Below are 12,563 nucleotides of genomic sequence, written 5' to 3'. Positions count from 1 at the left end.
TTCCTATTCCATGAGCAATTCTAATCACGGAGAAACACGCCAAGTTCTTCAACATCTGATTTATTTAAAAAAAATTTTTTTTTAACATTATTCATTATTGAGAAACAGAGACAGAGCATAAGCAGGGGAGGGGCAGAGAGAAGAGGAGACACAGAATCTGAAGCAAGCTCCAGGCTCTGAGCTAGCTGTCAGCACAGAGCCCGACATGGGGCTCGAACCCACAAGCTCTAAGATCATGACCTGAGCTGAAGTCAGATGCTCAACCGACTGAGCCACCCAGGTTCTCCTCCAACATCTGATTTTAAGTTTACTTCAAAAATGTACTTAAGAAGTACTTAATCTGAATGGAGAGGGAAAGTTTTAAAAACCTCATTTGTGTACTTCATTCAATCCCATTTAATACATACTGTGGGGAGGAGGCGGACAAGGCAAAGCTTCAAATCCTGACCACACCACTTCATAACCCTGACCGTGTATGAGGAATTCAACAAAGGAACTTAACACCAGTTTCCTCATCAGGAAAACAGAAATAATAATCTCTTCCTAACAGGGCTGTTGTAGGATTAAATGATTTAGTTGACAGTAAAGCACTTAGAACAGTATCTGGCATGTATTAGGTGCACAAAAAGTGATTACTGTTATCAGTGTCATTATTTTTAATATGTATTAACTCATTAAAAGAAAGGCCTTTAGGTACTCAATAATTTTTCTCTATTTAATCAGTCTGTTCAAAATGTAACTTTTCTTTTCCCCAGCGGCCACCCCTGCCTCCCCTCAACTCTGAAAATATATCTTGATACAGGATTTTGTAAGTGCATCTTTCTCTGTAACATGCAGCTCTGTTTAATCCCCACAGTTTTTACCTCAAAACTGTCAGGGTTGTGAGAAGATGTCCCAGCACTCTTGTCAGACGTGACATTTCACTGTGCTGGTCTATCTTGCCCACGGTTACCATGACTCTGAGGTGGCACTTCTTACCTCTGTTTCTGTCATTTCTGCTACAATCTCATCTTCTTTAAAAACTCGGATATCAAAATCCTCTGATCCGACGAGGAGCTGAAAGGAAAAAGAACCGTGTGTATTTACTTCAACAAGCAAACACAGCAGAATTTCCAGAAGTGAAACAAAAAAAGTACACAATACTTAAACACTGCTACCGCCACCCAAGAGTTCCAACTTCCCTATAATTTGGTTCTCAGGAAGGTACCTCCTACTGGGCAAGTCAACACCTTCGTTAGTGAAGAAAAGGTGGCTACTACAGACTTGACCCTTCCATGCGGGCTGCACATCCTGCCAGGATATGGTCTTCCACCAAATACCTGAGCACGCTTCGCGGCTCAGTGCTGCTCTCTGCCCGCGGATGGAAGGCTGTTTCAAAGGCCAGAGACCAGCATCCATGCACAAGAGACAGGGAAGTGGGTGCCCAGTACAGCACTTGGCCTGGCCACTCGAGAAGCTAATTTCTAGAGTAACCATTAGAAAACTTTCAAAGGCTAAGAGCCAATCTCGAAAACTTTTAAGAGTCCTGAAAAAGCCACAGCTGAAAACTACTTACAAATAAGGTTTCAAAGCATCCAAAGGTAGCTGTAAGACTGTGAACATGGCTGTGGTCCCGTCAACTATTCTGGCCCCTCTCCCTGCCCTGTGTCTTTGCAGCATTATGGCCTTGATCTTTATGTTAGACCAACACAAGTGATCCAGTGTTCAAAAGAGAAAGACAAATGAGGCCAGCTGGCTTGTCATTTAGGCAGCAGAGCACCAAAATCAACCAGGAGAAGCAAACAATTCTCTCAACCACTAAGGCCCCTGTCATGGGAAAATCATTCAGCCGAGCACACAGGTAAGTATCTCCTCCTCCACACACCTCTTTCTTACCATCACCGTCAAAGTCACATAAGGCCAAGGAATGAACATTATCTCCAGTAACCTGAAAATAAAACCAAAACTCATTAATATGTCACCCTTTCTCACTTAGTCCAAATACATTAGCTACATGAAAGAGGATTATACAAGCCACCAACGGGTGTTATTCAAATTACAAATGTTCTGTTTTTATGTACAGAATTAGAAATATGGCTCTGTTTTGTTTTTCTTGTTCATTACAGCCAATGGTAAAGAAAAAAAAAAAAACAAAGAAACAAAGCATAAAGAACATCAAGTGAAAATGTTTGAGAGGATTAAGAAAATATTTTGTTCTGTATACCGTCCAAAAGAGATCATTTCCTTCGTGATCAAAACCCTGCAGAGCACAATTGCCACCAATAATGGCAAGAGGAGAGGAAATGTCCCCCAGGGTTCCCAGCACAATAGCATTGGCCCCATCTGCAACCTAAGAAGGAAAAAAAAGACATGAAATCTCAGATACACTGAGGCACAGTCACAGTGGACATAAAGTAGATCCTCATTTTTATTTGGATACTCAAATCCCTGTGTCATTATTTGGGAGAAGCCCCGTGATCTTGCGAGATGCAGCCCAGGGTGTCCTCTGAGGACAGTCACTGTGGCTTACGTGTGCTTCTACCGGGATGAGCACAGATCCAGGATCAACGCAGGCCGCTGGCCTCTCACTAAGCTGCCGCAGGAACTGCGACAAAATCCGAGGCTCTCTAAAACTACGAGATAACTACAAGTTCTAGAAGCCTGATTCTTGACAGAATCAAACTTACACCTTTAGAACACCCACACTCTTGTAATCTATTTCAACCACTTTGCACGGAAGTCTTTTTAATGCTTATTACCCAGTTCTCTTGCTACTACTCATTTTAATTGTAAAGTTACAAGAGGTACAAAAAGTAATAAACACTTACACACCCAGCATCCAGAATTAATAAATGTCCCAGACTTCTTGAATAAAGTATATAAGCATAACATAACTTATTTTTAGAAAATTCAAGAACATCTTTGGAAATACTAATACTGTTTATTATCAGGAAAATAGTCCTTATTTATATAGTCTTTATGTAGGAAAACTAAAAATTGGCTATAAAAGAAAGAAAAATCTATTAGAAATCAAAACTGCTAATGGCCAATCTCTCAAAAGATAAAGTTAAAAGGTAAACAATAAACTGGGAAAAAATACCTACAATATGTAAGACAAAGAACTAATTTTTTTTGTTAATAAAAAGCAAATAAATAAGAAAAGGGTAAACACCCCAAGCCTAAAAAAAAAAAAAAAAACCCAAGCAATTCACAAGAAATACTAATAAAATACTAATAACCAACAAACATGAAAATCCTCATTCTCACAATATGTCATTTTTCACTTCTCAGATTCGAAAGATAATACTATTATCCGTTGTTGGCTGGGTGTAATAAAACAGGCACTCTCATATTCTGAGGGGAAGGTGGAAAACAGTAGTCTTCATATAGAACAATTTAGCAATATTTACCATTTAAAAAAAAGTTTTACCTCAGTAATTCCAAAGCTCAGTTCTTAACGTCATTAATTTTACGTGTCAACTTGGCTAGGCCATGGTAACCAGATGTTTAATCAAACATTATTCTAGGTGTTTCTGTGAAGGTCTTTCTTAAAATGAGATTAACACTTAAATCAGACTTTGGGTAAAGCAGATTACCCTCTAAAATGTGGGTGGGTGGGCCTCATCCAATCAGTTGAAGGCCTTAACAGAAAAAAGACTGGAGGCACCTGGGTGGCTCAGTTGGTTGAGGTGCCATCTTTGGCTCAGGTCATGATCTCGCAGTTTGTGAGTTCGAGCCCCACATCAGACTCTGTGCTGACAGCTCAAAGCCTGGAAACTGCTTCGGATTCTGTGTTTCCTTCTCTGTCTCCCTCTCCCCCATTCACACTCTGTTTATCTCTCTCTCTCAAAAATAAATAAACATTAAAATAAAAAACTTTTTTTTAAAAAAGACTGAACCCCCAGAGGAAGCATTCTGCCAGCAGACTGTATTCAGACTCAAGTTTCAACATCAACTCTTTCCTGGATCTCCAGGGAATTTGCCTAACTTGCAAATTTGGACTTGCCAGCCTCCACAACTGCATGAGCCAATTCCTTAAACTACAGCAATCAATCTCTCTCTCTCCCTACAAGTATACACACACACACCCTACACTCAATTTCACTCTTATACAAAAACACAGCAAGAGTATCTTTGTGATCCTGAAATAGGTAAAGACTTCTTAGGACAGAAAAAGCACTATTATTAAAGAAAAAAAACTGAACAGCTAAACTTCAACAAAATCAAAAACTTTTGCTCATCAAAAGACACCTCTTTATTGGAATGAGCCACATACTGGGAGAAAATATTTGTTATATATTTGTTATTTGTTATATATATTGTAAATATTGTCATATATGAAAATAGATATATTTATATGCATGAATTTGTATCCAGTGTATCCAAAGAAAATCTATAAATCAATAAGACATACAAACTACCAATAAAAAAAAGGCAAAAGACCTAGACATTTCACAAAAGAAGACACACACATAGAAAATAAACACAAGAAAAGATGTGCTACATCACTGATCATGAGGGAAATGCAAAATGAAGCCAAATAAGATACCGCTTCATACCTTAAAATGGCTAAAATTAAAAAGACTGGCATAACCAAATGTTGACTGAGTATGGAGCAACTGGAACTCATACATCACTGATGGGAAGTGTGAAATGGTACAACCATTCGTAGGTATTCACTGAAGATAAATTAAAACATAGGCCCACAAAAAGACAAGTGCCAAAATATTTATAATAATTTTATTAACAACTGTCCCAAACTGGAAACGACTCAGTATGTGCATCCTACATGTCTACAATCAGAAGAATGGACACACAAACTCTGGCAATATTCACACAATGGAATACCACTTGGCAACAAAAAGAAATCCTGCTCTCTGCAAAAACATAGATGACTCTCACAGACCTGTCAACTGAAAGAAGCCAGATACCAAAGAGTGCATTCTGTATGATCCCATTTGTGTGAAGTTCAAGAACAGGAAAAGCTAAGCTAAGCTGACAGAAATCAGAACAGTGCAAGCCGATAAGATATAGGAAATGTCTGGAATGGGGCACAGCAATATTTCCTAAAGTGATGGAAATGTTCTATATTTTTATTGGGCATGTTGGTTACAGGGATCAAAACTCACTGAATAGGACATATAAGGTTTGTGCGTTTCACTGTTTGTACATTATTTTATCTCAATTTTAAAATACAAAAAAAAAAAAAAAGTAATTGCCTTCCTAGGAACTTATCCTTAGGAAATAATCAGAGAAATTGGCAAAGACCTATGCTTATCAAAGTATCAACTTTACATACAGAAACTATGCAAATAACATAAATATGAAACAATATGGAACTGGTTAACAAATTATATTAACAAAATGAAAAAAAATATAGAGCCTAGTAAGAATGGTGCATGGATATACAGTAACTTCATATAAAGATGCTCACAATATAGCATTAAATAAAAAGGCTGCGTGTAATAGCCAGGGAGAGGAAACAACACAAATGTCCATTAACTGATGAGTGAATAAAGAAAATATGGCGTGTCCATACAATGGAATATTCTTCAGCAATAAAAAGAATGAAATACTGATACATGCTACAACATGGATCAACTTTGAAAATATTATCCTAAGAAAAAGAAACTCCTCACAAAAGACCATGTATTATATGATTCTGTTTATATGAAAAGTCAAGAACAGGCAAATCTACAGCAATAGGAAGTAGATCAGTGGTCGCCTAAGCAAGACATGTTGGGGGACAATGAAGATTGACTACTAACAGGTACAGGGTTCTTTTAGAGATAATGAAGATGTTCTCAAACTGATTGTGGTGATAGCTGCGTAAGTCCCTGAATAAATTAAAACTCCTGGATTGTGTACTTTAAATGGGTGAATTGTATGGGGTGTGGATTATCTTTTAATATATTTTATTATAATCCTATAAATTAGAGGGGAAAAAAGTCTCCATGTATATAATATGATCCCATTTTGTAAAAGATTTCACTTGGTGGGGCGCCTGGGAGACTCAGCTGGTTGACCATCTGACTCTTGATTTTGGCTCAGGTCATGATCTCAGGGTCGTGGAATCGAGGCCAGTGTTGGGATTTTCTCTTTCTCCCTCTCTCTCTCCCTGGCTCACATGTGGTTAATAAAAAATAAAAATAAAAATAAATAAAAAAATTCACTTAGTATAAATCAGTTTAAGAGTTAAGTGTTATCTCTAGATGGAGAAATTATGAGTATTTTTTTTCTTTTTGCTTCCCTATCTTTTCTATAATAGGAATAACTTGAGTATTCATAAGCTGCAGTAGCCTATAGATGGCAGGCCATAGTAAGTGCTTCTCCTATAAACCACTATACTAAATTTTAATGCAAAGTCACCAGGAGGTCTGACTTCCTGGCTCTTGGCTGAATTCTCCATAGATCTGGACAGATGGTGGCATCACAGATATACCTCACGGGAGACAAGCTGGAGTGTCACCAAGTGGTTACCAACCATTATAAAACAAGTGTTAAGGAGATAATGCAGATGTAAATGGAAAAAGTCCCCATGTTGTTTACATTACAAGAGCCATACAATAAGCAAACCAAAATGAATGTCTGATCTCTTTCCAGCATAAAACGTCAATGGAATTAATGAGTAACAGGAATATTACGGTTATAAAGGGGTATACTTGCCTCTCTGTAGAACAAATCTGAATTATTGTAGACATCATAAGCCAGAAGATTAGTCTGTGTCCCCACTAAAAGAGCATCATAGCCGAGTTCTGGGTTCAATACTCCTGCAGTCAGGCAGCTAACTGCCTGGTTAATGTTGAGAAGCGAAACATCAGATTCCAGGGGGCTCTGGAAGACCCTAGATGCACTTGAATTCTGGCTCCGGGTATGAGGATTGTGAATAAAAACCTAAAATAAAAACAGTTCATTACATCTCCTTAAAATACCAAAAATGTAAAATTAACATACATTTATTAAGAGACCCATGGTATTAACAGACATCAACTCTAACAAGAGGTCACTGTAATCACCTACAAAACTTGAAACACTCATAAATAATTCTGTGTATTGCTAGCTTTCAAGCGCTATGAATTGTGGAAATTCAGTGGATCTTAGCCTTAGAAAGAACAAAGTAATGGACAAGATGCAGTTGTCGCTTACAGGGGCAGCTTACAGGCTACCCACCAGCAGGATGTCAAGTACTCTTAGGAGCTAGCCTTTTCCTGATCAACCTTCAGGAAATGCTACCAGCCACAATGTGATTGCCACACACTAAGAAGACCACAGAGCACACAGTAATAAACATTTCCTTAGTATCTTCCAGCCCAGCACCTCGTAAATTCACTTCCTAACCCTTAAAACTGGCTGTTTTAGGGGTTCCTGGCTGGGTCATCTGGAAGAATGTGTGACTCTTGATCCGTAATTTATAAGTTCAAGCTCTATGTTGGGTGTAACGATTACTTAAGTAAATAAAACTAAAAAAAAAACAAACAAAAAAAACCTGGCTGTTTTTAGGGTTAAAACTGGTAGTTTTAAAGTCTGGTAGTTAGTAGATCTGTTTTACAAATGTAAACTGAGTCACGCAGTCAAGCTTCTTCAAGATTTCATGGTCTATACTAGTAAGATAGAATTAAATAATTAGTCCAGAGTTAATTAACTGAGCAGTTTCAACTACCATATATATAGAGAGATACAGTTATATATATATTTACTTATATATGGGGTGTGTGTGTGTATACATACATGTGTGTGTGTGGCTGTGTGTGTATACCCCCAAATGGCTAACTGGATGTGGGGCAGGGGTATGTTGGATGCTAGTATGGCTTGTGGCCCCCAGAAGGGTACAATACAAAAACAGACATGTAGTCTATCTGTGGCATTAAAATTTCATTAGGGAAATCTTCACGGTCTAAAAAAACTTCAGAGGGACAATACGAAGAAGAAAAGTGTGGGTAATACTGCACTAGGGGTCCCCTAAGCCTCTTCCAGTTTTAAAATCCACTGATTTTCAGTAAGTATTTCATCCCTTTGATAGAAATCAAAATAGGACTAATTTTAAATTATTACCTAAACAAGACAGCCTGCTCAACAACAAATAATTTTCAAAAGAATCGACTGGAAATACACAGAAAAGGTATGTAGCATGGAATATCATGTTCATGTCCTCAATTGTGTGATACTTTACAACGTGCTTTAATAAGTGTTACTGCATTTGATCCTCACAGCAAGTCCAAGTTTACAGATGAGGTCAAAAAGGTTAACTCCGTTTCCCAAAGTCTGGTGACGGGTAAGTGACAGGGCCAAGAACTGAAGCCTGGCATCTGGTTCTAGATCCTACGCTCTAGCCATCATGTCTTACTTCCTTTTTTAACAGTTGAGAACAAAAGAATTCTTTCAGAGTCTCCCAGTAGTCAGGCTGAGGCAGACAGGAGGGGAAATCACTTTTGGACTTGCCATTCGTTGCTACTGGAACAGAGAGAGGTTGCGGTTTGTGGCAAAGAGCAACAAGGTTCCCAGGAGCCGACTTCTCCCTAGTTTCCCTCCTGCTGTTCCCTGAGTCTCCGGGACACCGACCTGTCCCCCAGGCATGGAAAAGGCCAAGCTCAGTCACACAGCAAAGGGATCACTCTCTGTGACTGGCTGAAGTTCACACAACAGTCTAGCTGAGGGGACACTACTGAAAGTAGAAATCCAGCTGGTCCCCTCGGCCCGTGGCAAGAGCACAGATGTCCCCAGGGGAAAACATTAACATTCATCTTGCAAGAAACTCCTTTTTAAAATATCCTTGCTCAGGCTCAGAGACCAGATCCCAGTAAGTCAGATTCACGTCCTCAACAGAATCCCACTTACAATGTCAAAATCCTCTTTCTGGAGACGTGGGCTCCGATAGTCAAGGAGGTTTCAGCCTTACCTGGAACGTTTAGTTATTTTTAAAGAAGAATATATTCCAGTATTACTTGGATCATAAAAGAGTACCATTTTTAAAGTCTTAATATAAAATATCAGGCCAACTTTTCAGATTGTTTAAAGTTCTAAAGAAAATACCTAATTACACAGGTCACAGGACTTTCTCTCTCCCCCGGCCCTTTTTTTCCAACTCCAGAAAGAGACCAACACTCCAGTGTCCCTGCCTTCCACTCCAGATCACGTTCTAATGAAAAGGCTTCCATGGAAACCTCTGCCTGATCTTCCTGCTTCCCCCCTCTGCTTACCTCCCTGCATCTCTGATACGGTGCCAACCAATTATCCTTTAAAACATTAATAGGGCGCCTGGGTGGCTCAGTCGGCTAAGCATCTGACTTCAGGTCATGAGCTCGCAGTTTGTAAGTTCGAACCCTGCATCGGGCTCTGTGCTGACAGCCTGGAGCCTATTTCAGATTCTGTGTCTCCCTTTCTCTCTGCCCCTCTCCTGCTCATGCTCTGTCTTTCTCTGTCTCTCAAAAATAAATGTTTAAAAAAATTTTTTAAACATTAATCAAACCCCATCACCCAAAACAATGGTGTTTACATGGTCTGCAGGCCCTACATGATCCGGCCCCTGGCAACCTCACTGGTTCCCTCATTCCATTCCAGCCCCAGCCAGCCTCCCTTCCCTGGAACACACCGAGCATACTTCCACATCAAGGCCTTTGCACTTGCTGATCTCTCTGCCTAGAAGGCATTTACTCCACAAATATGCAGGGCTTGTTTCCTCCTTGTCTTCAAATCTCTGATCTACAATTATCTTACCAGAGGCCTATGGATCACTCTGTCTAAAATAGCAATCTCCCATCATCCCCATCCCCTTACTGGTTTCTTCCCCCCCATGGAGATATTATCTATGTGTTATTTATATGTATATACATATTTTAACATATAAATATAAAAAATAAAATATACAAATATGACCTAATATATATATACATATATATATATATGTATTTATTTTTTCTCCCCCCGGTGTGTGGCTTCTCCTCTCAAATGTAAGCTCCAAATAGGTGAGATCTGTCACTTTCAACCTTGCAACTGCAAAGCTAAGAACAGTGTGCAGCAGTATAAGCCTTCAACAAATTAGGGGTGGAGCCAATATTGACCTTTGCAGCCCATTTATTTAGCTGCTATGCAGCCACAGAACCATATGAATTTCCTTTTGGCATTTGTCAGTACCTCTTAACAGTAACTAACATCATCACATGTCAGGCTCTGTATTAGGGGCTCTCCTTCATTATACTACCCAATGAAAATGAATCATTACTTCTACTTATGTATCCCAAGGCATATCATGTAACATACAACACAGGCAGAAGTGTCTTGAAAACTATAAACTGAGCGCCTGGGTGGCTCGGTTGGTTAAGCCTCTGACTCTTGATTTTGGCTCGGGTCATGATCTCAAGGTTGGTGGGATCAAGCCCCGCGTCGGGCTCCAGGCTGATAGCACAGAATCTGCTTGGGATTCTCTCTCCCTCTCTCTGCCCCTCCCTCCACTTGCACATGCACGCATGCTCTTGCTCAAAAAAAGAAAACTTTAAACCATTATATGAATGTTAGCTAATTAAATCCACATTTTAAATCCACCTTGGGTTGGGGCATGTGGGTGGCTCAATCGGTTAAGCTTCTAACACTTGATTTCAGCTCAGGTCATGATCTCATGTGAGTCGGAGCCCCATGTCAGGCTCTGTGCTGACAGCACGGGGCCTGCTTGGGATTCTCTTTCTGCCTCTCTCTCTCTCTCTCCTTCCCTCTCTGTCTCTCTCTCTCTCTTTGTCGAAAATAAATAAACATTTTTTAAAAATCCAGACTGGGTCAAGAACAAGTACTTTAACTTCATTTCCATCATCTTCTAGGTGCACGACCTCAAGCATTACTTTGAACCTCTCTGAACCGCTATTCTAATCAGTAAAGTGGGAGTAACAGAAAGAAAATAGCAAGTAACAATTAGAGGCTTATATGCCTCCATTTCCCATATGCCAAGTGCTTTACATGTATTAACTTATTTAGTCCTCATAATAACTCTATGTGGCGGATACTATTATTAAGTACTTTGCCCAAGGTCATGAAATTAGTAGGTACTAGAGCCAGGATCACCAGCCCTGTGTTATGCTGCTACTCTTGGCATTGCAGCAAGGATGCTGGGATAATTAATGTAATGAGGCCTTGTACCTATTAAAAGTTATTACGCTTGGTGTCACTGTATTCCATGTATTTTGGTCATTCCTCCATCAGTACACAGTGCCTTGATTTGCCTTGTCTGCTGCCCTCCAGGATTACAAGCTTTGTGAAAGTAGGGATTCTAGCTTTATCTCTGAATCCCCATCATCTAGCACAAAGGAGGTGTTCAGTTAAGTCTCCTGAATGTTAAATGACCATGTCTTTTTCATCTCTGCGACTCCCACACCTTGCACAGCATCAGGCACATAGCGCCTAACGGATACTTAGCGAACAAATTATAGGAAAAGACATAAACGTACATGGATAAAGATCAGGTGAAATTTTAATCATTTAACTTAAAGGTCTTCGTATGTTTTTCCTTTTTCTTTTGTAAAGTTTTTTGGCTCGAGAGGCAGTATGATATAGTGGAAGGAGCTCCAGAGTGACAGGCAGAGGCCCTGGGCTCAAATCTGGGGTGCGCTACCACTCCTAACCCTGACCAAGCCCCTTCCCTTCTGGGGACTTTTCTTCCCTAAGCCCCCTATCTGCACAGGGACTCCAACACTGTCCAAGTCCCTGAAAACAAGTAAAGTTAAGTGCTCAAAAAAGCCCTTCATGCGAGACCCCAATACTCTCCGTCATTCTGCGCGAAAGGCTACCGACACTACCGCCCGGTTGCCGGGCAACCGTGGCTGGGGGCGGGGTCGCAGGATGAGGGGCGGGGTCGCNCGAGGGACCCGGGATCCGGGCGGTAGGAGCGGTTACCTTGCCCGCTTGGGTGGCGGCTGCCAGGCACGGGTGAATCCCGTCGTAGCGCCCTATGGCTACCATGCGGGGGCTGATTTTGTGACGCAGCTTCAGCGTGAACACAGGCAGCAGCATGATGGCGGCGGCTCAGGAGAAGAGGGCTCGCCGCCCGAAGCATGCGTAGCAGAGCCGGCCTCACACGCCCTGGCGCGGGGCTCGGGGAGCCAGGGCAGCCCGTCTCCAGCGGCTTCAAGCCTGGCGCTAAACAGTGCAAGGTCGAGGTAACCCCCAGACCGCGCGCTCTTTCTGTGGCTGCTCAGGCCCGCCGAGCCTCTTCTGCGGCTGCGCTGGCTCCGCCCGGGTCCTTCTGCGGCTGCGCGGTCCGAGAGCCTGAACCTGACTTTGGTTCGCTCTCTGGTGGAGTCGCGTGTTTTGCCGAGTTCCATCCAGCTGTACCGACCGGGCTGCGCCGTTGCGCCCCCAGGGCTTCTCCTAGCACCACAACCAAGCTGCACCCTTGCAGATTCCACACACTAGTACCCCACTCGCAAAGGGTCATTAATTCAAGGAAAGGGGTCTTGAATGCCTACTCCGCCCTTTGATTAGCTGTTAGTCGAGGCAAACCTCAGTGGCTACCTGCACTAAGTATACCGGTCCTTTCCAGATCTTTTTTTTTTTTTTAAAGCACGCTTTAGACTCTCATGTTTAAATAGTCGGGCCCCGTT

The 12,563-nt window shown here is 41.2% G+C and overlaps 1 protein-coding gene across 1 annotated transcript in view; it reads right to left on the bottom strand.

Moving 5' to 3' along the window:
- BBS2 (Bardet-Biedl syndrome 2) overlaps positions 1–12,179 on the bottom strand; it is a 32,287-nt gene extending 20,108 nt beyond the window's left edge. Inside the window, exons 1-5 of the mRNA XM_077751385.1 lie at positions 11,857–12,179; positions 6,646–6,873; positions 2,204–2,329; positions 1,865–1,927; positions 979–1,056 (exon numbers count right to left, since the gene is read on the bottom strand). Of these exons, the coding sequence (XP_077607511.1) occupies positions 979–1,056; positions 1,865–1,927; positions 2,204–2,329; positions 6,646–6,873; positions 11,857–11,973 (612 nt within the window). The 5' untranslated portion in view covers positions 11,974–12,179. The remainder of the gene's footprint in view (positions 1–978; positions 1,057–1,864; positions 1,928–2,203; positions 2,330–6,645; positions 6,874–11,856) is intronic.
- Positions 12,180–12,563: the final 384 nt, after the last annotated feature.

This window comes from Crocuta crocuta, unplaced genomic scaffold (genome assembly GCF_008692635.1).
Source record: "Crocuta crocuta isolate KB4526 unplaced genomic scaffold, BGI_CrCroc_1.0 scaffold124, whole genome shotgun sequence".
NCBI lineage: Eukaryota > Metazoa > Chordata > Mammalia > Carnivora > Hyaenidae > Crocuta > Crocuta crocuta.
Note: the sequence above shows the minus strand (reverse complement) of the source record. Positions and strands in the feature narration are given on the sequence as shown.